The sequence below is a fragment of the Dipteris shenzhenensis genome, chromosome 8 (genome assembly GCF_047967505.1).
Source record: "Dipteris shenzhenensis isolate YYH24624 ecotype China chromosome 8, Dip_SZ_1.0, whole genome shotgun sequence".
In the NCBI taxonomy this organism is placed as follows: Eukaryota; Viridiplantae; Streptophyta; class Polypodiopsida; order Gleicheniales; family Dipteridaceae; genus Dipteris; species Dipteris shenzhenensis.
This window is the reverse complement of record NC_141603.1, coordinates 40533071-40541607: the sequence shown is the minus strand read 5'-3', so window position 1 is coordinate 40541607 and position 8537 is coordinate 40533071. Positions and strand designations below refer to the sequence as shown.

The window sequence follows — 8537 nt, the reverse complement described above, 5'->3', positions numbered from 1 at the left end:
AAAAGTCTCTAAGGATTAAAGCACGCACCCAGAAGTTGGTACAGCAGAATTGACAAGTATTTTGCCGATCTGGGATACATGAAATCTAATGCAGATCATACTCTCTACTACAAAGTTCAAGGGAAGACATTACTATTGCACTTTTGTACGTAGATGATCTGATTGCGATGACAGGAAGCAAGGATAGCTTCATCAGAAAACTAAAACAGGACTTATCTGCAGAGTTCGACATGAAAGATCTTGGACTTACGCACTATTGTCTTGGAATTGAGTTCTGGAGAGATTCAGATAGCACATTCATGAGTTAGCTCAAGTATGTTGACAGTCTCCTGAAGAAGTTTCATATGGCAGATTGCAAGATTGCAGCCATTCCCATGGAACAGAGTTTGAAACTTAGTAAAGATTCAGAAAAGCCTACAGTCAATGACATGTACTACAGGCAGCTCATTGGATCTCTTATATATCTGACTATCACTCGGCCAAATATTTGTTATGCAGTAGCTCACTTGCACTGTTTATGGCAAATCCAAAACAGTCTCATTGGAATGTAGCCAAAAGAGTCTTGAGATACATCAGAGGTATAAGACAGTTTGGAATATAATACAGAGAAAGTCATCCACAGTTGCATGGATACTGTGACAGTGATTATGTCGGAGATCATGAGACCAGGAGATCGACACAGGGATATGTATTTTTCCTTGGTCAAGGTGCTATATCATGGTTGTCAAACAAACAACCAACTGTTTCTTTGTCTTCGACTGAAGCAGAATATAGGGCACTCACTACAGGTGCATGTGAGGCTATATGGCTCAAAAGACTATTGTCAAAAACAGATTACTTTGATGAGTCAAAGCCAACAACAATATACTGTGATAATCAATCGGCTCAAGCATTGGCCAAGAATCCAGTATATCACTCCAGGACAAAGCACATTGATGTTAGAGAGCACTTCATCAGAGAAAGAGTGTTACTTGGTGGCATCACACTACAGCATTGTGGTAGCAAAGAGAATGTTACATACATCTTTACTAAACCACTCGGTAAAGAGCTTTTCGAGAAACACCGACTAGCTCTTGGTTTGACGCAGAGGAAGAACATTCCCATTAAAGGGGTGTGATGGAATGTAATGTTCAGTCCTTCTTCGATTCCCCAAAATCATCATCTTGAGGGAAGGCCTACTTCATGATGTTGATCTTGAGGGAAGGTGTTGAGAGTTCACGCTCAACATCATGTGATCACGTGTCCATAGCACCATCATGTGATCGTATGTGCATAGCACTAACCCAATAGAGTGCTATAAAGGAAAGGATTAGATCCCCTAACCCTAACCCTAAATGGGTTTGTATATATTCTATTTTTTCAACTAAATCTAGTGTACAGTTAGTCATTTGTGGTGTGCTCTCTAGCTGTGCCCTCTCTCCTCATCTCCACTCTTCTCCTCTCCCCTCTTCGTATTTTGTCACGCCATGATTCGAATGAGATGTTACAAGCTGTTTTTGCCATTGATGCAAGCAGACATGATAATGTCTTGATCAATAATCAGTGAGAATTGCAGGTTCTCATTTGCCCCCCAACCGCCTCCCACTCCTCACTCTTTTTGTAGTCCATTATGGGCTATAGCACTCTCTCAGCTCCCTCCTAGTGTCCCTTATCTCTTGTGTGATAGATTCTCCCACAAAGTATTGGGAATGACAAACAATCCATCTTGGAAAGAAACCTTCCATTTTGATCCATACTTTCTTGCTTTTGATTCCTTTTTGTTGCTTCATGTTGTTTAGTAGGTAGTGTAACTAGAAAACTAGTCTCCTAGCACTCCAAACACTACACAATAGCCCCAGAAACTTAGAGAATCCTGAAAAGTCCAATGGCTAGGCTGTTTGAGAGAGAAGCGCTGCATTAACCATAATGAAGCGAACACACTGCGTTAACAACCCAACACACGGCACTGCATTACTATTAACCATGCCGGGTTTTCATTGACTTTGTTGCATTAACATAGACTTCATTGCACTAGCGGATTGACACTTTGACATCGCCTAATCTGACACTTGACAAAAAATCTGCGTTGGAGACTGCCCCCTATATCAATTGTCAACTGCCCTCTCATCTCCTCTTTCCCTCAATGAACCCCCTTCCCTCCCCTTAGATTAATTGCTCACTCTTTTCACCTCTCTTGTGTCTTCCCTGACTAATGAATACAAATTTGAATTTTTGCATGACATAGGGCACATATTTAGAACCAAATTGTGTGAACATAGGCAATCGTATTTCAACCTTTAAGGAATTCTAATCCTTATTTAGTGGACATATGAAGCAAACCAAGCATGACATCTTGATATTGGTTGAAGGAACATCATGTTATTTATTAATTGACTCTTGTTCTAATTAAAAATTATGGGTTTGATCCAGGATAAGGATATTTTGGGAATCAAACAATGTTTTGGGCATGGTGTGTTAGACCATGGTTAGTTTACAAGTGGTTAGGATTATCTTAAGATTTTGATGAAAAGACAACTTATTGCTCATCTTTTGCATGTGTTTCCTGGAAAAAGGATCTATTTATTCATGGATAGTCTCTCATAATAGCTATAATTGGAGAGGATCTATTTATTCATGCATTGTCTCTCAGAGAGCTGTAGTTGGAGAGGACAAGCTAAAAAGTTTATTTATTTTAACCTTTGGAAGCTTCATCATCAACCATAGCATGACCTTTGGAATACACATTGTCATCAAAGGGTATCACTATGCCATTTTCACTTAGTGAATGAGACAATTGACAAGAGCTACGAGCTAGATAGAAAGGGCATGTTGCTGTCTTCTCCCATGCGTCAATCATAGTTGGAAGCAGCTAACGATGACAAGTTGGGAGATCCGAGGTGAACACTTTCAATAAAGGTGCCGACTACAGTCATAAGTGAGCAACCGAATACAGTGATAACTGAGCAACCGAATGTTTTAGTGCGTTGGACTATTAAAAGGCACTTTTATAAAAGGTTTGTAGATTATCTCTATAAAAAGAAGCGCGAACTCACATAGCTTTTTTAAAAATGTGCAAGAGGAAAATCACTTCTCCATAATAGCACTACCTCTAAGGAGGCAATGTTTTTTTTTCTTTTAAGCATAAGTGTCAAGAGCGCGCCCATACGAGGTGACCAAGATGAATTGCAACTCCGGGCCTCAACCAACACACACACACACACACACACACACACACACACACAAATTTTAGAGACTTAGGCTAAACGCTCCACCAAACATTTGTTAACACTTGGCAGTGTTAACAAAGTTGTTGGAATGAATGGTGGAGCCATTAGCATAGGGAATGGCCAAGGATCCTCTTGGGAGAAACTCTCCCTCAAGTACTTTTGTTGTGGCTTGCGGATTTATTTTAGGTAGGTTGAGACATTCCAGCTCCGATTACTTGCCAGTTTTTGGCGTGCCCTTATAAGGTAGCCTTAGCAATGGTTCCATTTTGGCAAAGCTAAAATAGGGGAGTTTTGAAATTTCATAAATTTTGGATTTTTCACATTTGCCTTTGTTAAAGCTGTCAACCCAATAAATGGGGCAATTATGCACAACTAATGATTTTACTCGTCCCTAGCACACCCACCCTACTCATCCCCATTCTCTCTCTTAGCTTCCCTGACTCCACCACTAGTCTCTCTCTTTCTCTCTCTCTTAGCTTCCCTCACTCCACCACTCGTCCCTAGCCCCCCCTTCGCCTCCCCATTTGGGCAAGCCTATTGAATGACATGTGTCATTCATCTTTTTTCACTTGTTGGCCATTGCCGGAGACATTCCCACGAGCTAGCGGCTTACTTGCCCACCACGGCTGGAGCCGAAAATCGTCACTCTCAACCAGCGGGGAAATCAGCATACCGAATGTGAATCAAACACAGCATCCATGGGGGGATCTGTGGCCAAGGGTGCAATCAAGAGATTGTAAATGGGGAGAAGATAGAGGAAGAGAGGTTATAACAGCAAGAATGGAGCTCCATTACAGGGCAGGAGGATAGAGGCAGAGAAAAGCTTCAAGAGAGGAGGAAGGAAAGAGACACAGAGAGAAACACAGTTCTTCTCAATACCTTCGAGATGAATAATTACCCAACCGAAGGCTACCGTCCACAGTCTATCATCATCCCTCGAGGCTTCGTCGGCCCTGGGGTTTGGAGCTCCGGAAGAGGATTCTTCTGCTGCCTCTACTCGAAATTCTTGAAACCCTCCTCGAAATACTTCAACACTTTCCTGTTCGACACACATGCTCGAGAAAAAGGCCACAGATTAAGTCTGGTCAAACTACGAAGTCCATGTCATGTTAATGATAAGGCGTGATCTAGGTGTGGAGTACCGATGAAAGCATCTACAACACAAGGACTGCGACAGATGAGTGCCTGGGAAACGCTCAGCTTAGAGGAGGCACTCAATTGTTTGGAACAGATGCCCGTGCTGCCTTCGGTCGAGGACTTTACAAGCATCTTGCATAGGTGCACGAGAAAAAAAGAACTAGAGTATACCAAGCGCTTGCATGCGTACATGTGCGAAATTGGGCTGGAAGATCATAAGTCTCTTGGAAACTACCTCGTCCCAATGCTAGTGCAAGTTGGGAGCATGCACGATGCTCAGCAGGTTTTTAACAGGTTGGTTCATCGTAATGTCTATTCTTGGACAGCTCTCATTATGGGTTACATTGAATGTGGGGAATCACAGTACGCACTCAACCTGTACCGAGAAATGCAAGAGGATTGTGTACATCCTAACAAGTATACGTTTGTGTCCCTCCTAAAGGCTTGTGCTAGGCTGAAAGATGTAGAAAGAGGCCAAGAAATACATGCTGAGATTGCCAGAAAGGGATTGGAAAGGGATCTTTTTGTTGGCAGCACCTTGGTTGATATGTATGCCAAAAGTCGACACCTTGTAAAAGCCAGAGAAGCCTTGGACAAGCTTCCAGTTCGAAGTGAGGTCTCATGGACTGCACTAATCGCAGGATATGCCGAACATGGCCTTGGTGAGGAAGCGCTGAACTGTTTTGATCAGATGCAACTGGAGGGGGTCTCTCCAAACATGCTCACTTTTGTTTGCAGCTTGAAAGCTTGTGCCAGCATAGGAGCCCTAGATAAGGGCCAAGAAATACATGCTGAGGCTGTCAAAAAGCGGTTCGACCGACATCTTGTTGTTGGCAGCACCTTGGTTGATATGTATGCCAAATGTGGCTCACTTGCAAAAGCACGGGAAGTGTTTGATAAGCTCCCAGTTCGTGATGTAGTCACCTGGAACATATTAATTTTAGGATATGCTGAAAATGGTTTCAGTGAGAAAGCGCTGGCCTGTTTTGAAGAGATGCAACTTGAGGGCATCTCTCCAGATGCTGTCACATTTGTCTGCAGCTTGAAAGCTTGTGGGATCATAGGAGAAATACTCAAGGGCCAAGAAATACATGCTGAGATTGTCAGAACGGGGTTGGAAACTGATGTTTCTGTTGGCAACACATTGGTGGATGTGTATGCCAAATGTGGCTTGCTTGCAGAAGCACAGGAAGCTTTTGACAAGCTTCCAATTAGAAATGAGGTTTCATGGACTACACTAATTGCAGGATATGCCGAGTATGGTCTTGGAGAGGAAGCGCTGAACCGTTTCAAAAAGATGCACCTGGACGGTGTGTCTCCAGATGTTGTAGCATTTGTTTGCAGCTTGAAAGTTTGTGGCAGCATAGGAGCCATAGACAAGGGCCAAGAAATACATGCTGAGATTTCCAGAAAGGGGTTGGAAAGAGATCTTATTGTTGGTGGCAGCTTGGTTGATATGTATGCCAAATGTGGCTCACTTGCACTAGCACAGGAAGTGTTTGCCAGGCTTCCAGTTCGAAATGTAGTCTCGTGGACGGCACTGATCGCAGGATATGCGGAGCATGGGCTTGGAGAGGATGCACTAAACTGTTTTGAACAGATGCAACTGCAGGGTGTCTCTCCAAATGCTCTCACATTTGTTTGCAGCCTGAAAGCTTGTGGCAGGATAGGAGCCATAGATAAGGGCCGAGAAATACACGTTGAGATTGCCAGAAAGGGGTTGGAAAGAGATCATTTTGTTGGCAGCACCTTGGTTGATATGTATGCCAAATGTAGCTCGCTTGCAGAAGCACGGGAAGCCTTTGACAAGGTTCCAGTTCAAACTGAGGCCTCGTGGAATGCACTAATCACAGGATATGCCCAGCTTGGACAAAGTGGGATTGTGTTCCATTTGCTTGAGAAAATGAGAGCAGAAGGAATACAGCCAAGCAGCGTCACATTCATAATTGTTCTTACATTATGCAGTCACGCAGGTCTAGTGGACAAAGGCCAGAAGTACTTTGAGGCCATGTGCAATGACTATGGCATCACTCCAAGACTTGAGCACCATGCTTGCATGGTTGATCTCCTTGGCCGTGCAGGCCAACTAGATAAAGCAGTTTCAATGGTGAAGATGATGCCTTTCCATCCCAATCTTGTGGTGTGGCGAACTCTGTTGGGCGCTTGTCAAAAATGGCAAAATGTGGAGCTTGGACAACAAGTTTTTGAGCATGCAGTGCAATTGGATGAAAAGGATGCTGCAGCTTATGTCTTGATGTCTAACATGTATGCAAATTCTGGCATGCAGAAGGACAAGAAGGTGGTCGAGGCAATGGGGTGTTAAAGAACATGCAAGCAAGAATCCAGGACACAGTTGGTGGACTGAAAGTAGCAGAATTGTGCATTCATTATTGGGGAAAAAAAATACAAGACATTGCCAAAGCAAAAATACACAAGTAAAGCTGGAAGGTCTTTCCCACGAAATGACGAGGAAGAATATGTTATGTTTGCATCGGTGTTGTAAATAATACAAGAAAGATAGGTGAGTTGTCCTCGAAGGAGGGTGAAAATGAGACGGATGATGATTTGTTTTATCGTGGTGCTTGCCTTTTGAAATGGTGAACCTGTCACTACAGATAAGCTGGTGCCATTTCTGAATCCATATCAAACAGTCAACACCAAACAGGTAATCCTTCCAAACATGCAATGCATGAATGACTACAAGTAACTCCTTTCATCTTTCAGCTCAGATCCTTGAGGCTGTGACTCTCATAAGCTACTTCATGATTGTCCTGCAACAGATTAGCACCAATGCAACCACCGCTATTATCAGCTTGAACAGTAAAAGGCTTTTGAAGGTTTGACATCACCAAAATTGAAGCAGATGTCAATGCAGGTCGTTCAAGTGGTAGTTGTTACACTTCTTAAACCCATCTATGAACTGCCTCCAATCCTCGTTCACAACTTGTCAAATTTCTACACATAAATTAACTGACAACCCACTGCCTTCTTAGAAAGTCTCAGCCAGAATGCGACTTATCATTGGGTAAGGCTACCAAATACTCCAACTGCATTTAATTGTCTTCTTCCTTTAATCACATGAGGGCCGCATTGCATAATATCTTGGCTAATGGCCCAACCAAGAAATCAACTTGATCCCGGTACGCCTGAACACGCACTTTTAGCTTGCTCCCCACTAGGATAATTGTAGCGCTTGGTCTGTCATGAAAAGCCTCTTTTTATGTTCCCTTTCTCCACATGACGAACCAGTCCAAGAGAAGATGCTAACTCTGGAAAAATAAAATTGTGACTAGTGCCTACATCAAAGTAACTTTGTCCAGAAAACATGTCTCTATGCTTTGATGAGAGTATAAGCTACATCTGTCCCACCAGCTTTCGTCGTTCATGCCTTTGTTGTTACTGATTCTTGAAGCTTCAACCCTTTTCTCCCTTAAAAGGGCAATCCAGAAACTTGTGTGCTCCATTACACTTAATTGTATAATCCTTCTGATATTTTTGGACAATCTCTGGGTACACCTACTTTCTAAGTGGGCCTGTTTGATTCGGATGATTTACCTTATTGCCTCCTCCTTGAGTACGAGTTGGCTTTCTACCTCCCTGGCCTATGAAAACTCAAGATCTATTTAATTGAAATTTGGTCCCATTTCTTTCTGGGTCCATCTCCCCATTCCAAATCCTCCACCTGCTTCTCTTTTCCTCAATCCTCAAAGATAAGGCAATCAACTCCTTCACATTGAAATGCTTTATCTCAGCGTGGGTATTCTTGTATAAGCCACCAAAGTACTTCTCGTTTCTTCTTCTCTATTTTTTAATGTAAAAGATAGCACCTTCAGTAAACTCATCCAAAAATGGCAGATGTATTCTCAAACTCTGTCCTGATCTGTGTTTCAAGGTGTCCCACTCCATGTGAAACTGTCTCTCAAACTCTAGATATAGAAACTATTCCTAGGGTTGCTTCTTGACCATGTCTTCACAATCCATCCTTTGTGGTCCAATGCCTGTTGCCAAAGGTGGTTAAACCCTCAAGCAAGAGAGTTGCAAAGCTTATCGAATGACTCATGCTACACCAAGAGAGTTGCAAAGCTTATCGAATGACTCTTTAACTTTTGCATCCATTCAAGTAAGACTTACTGGCTTATAATCCCGACTATACTTGTCATCTGGACATGTTTCCCACCTAGTTTAATCTTTTGA

At 42.7% G+C, this 8537-nt stretch overlaps 1 protein-coding gene across 1 annotated transcript; it reads left to right on the top strand.

The window, feature by feature from the left end:
• Positions 1 to 3890: 3890 nt before the first annotated feature.
• LOC147899501 (pentatricopeptide repeat-containing protein At4g13650-like) lies at positions 3891 to 7209 on the top strand. Its single transcript, XM_087378066.1, has 2 exons — positions 3891 to 7008; positions 7124 to 7209. The coding sequence occupies exon 1, from the start codon at positions 4351 to 4353 to the stop codon at positions 6664 to 6666; it is 2316 nt and encodes a 771-aa protein (XP_087234192.1). The 5' UTR covers positions 3891 to 4350; the 3' UTR covers positions 6667 to 7008; positions 7124 to 7209.
• The last annotated feature ends 1328 nt before the right edge of the window (positions 7210 to 8537 follow it).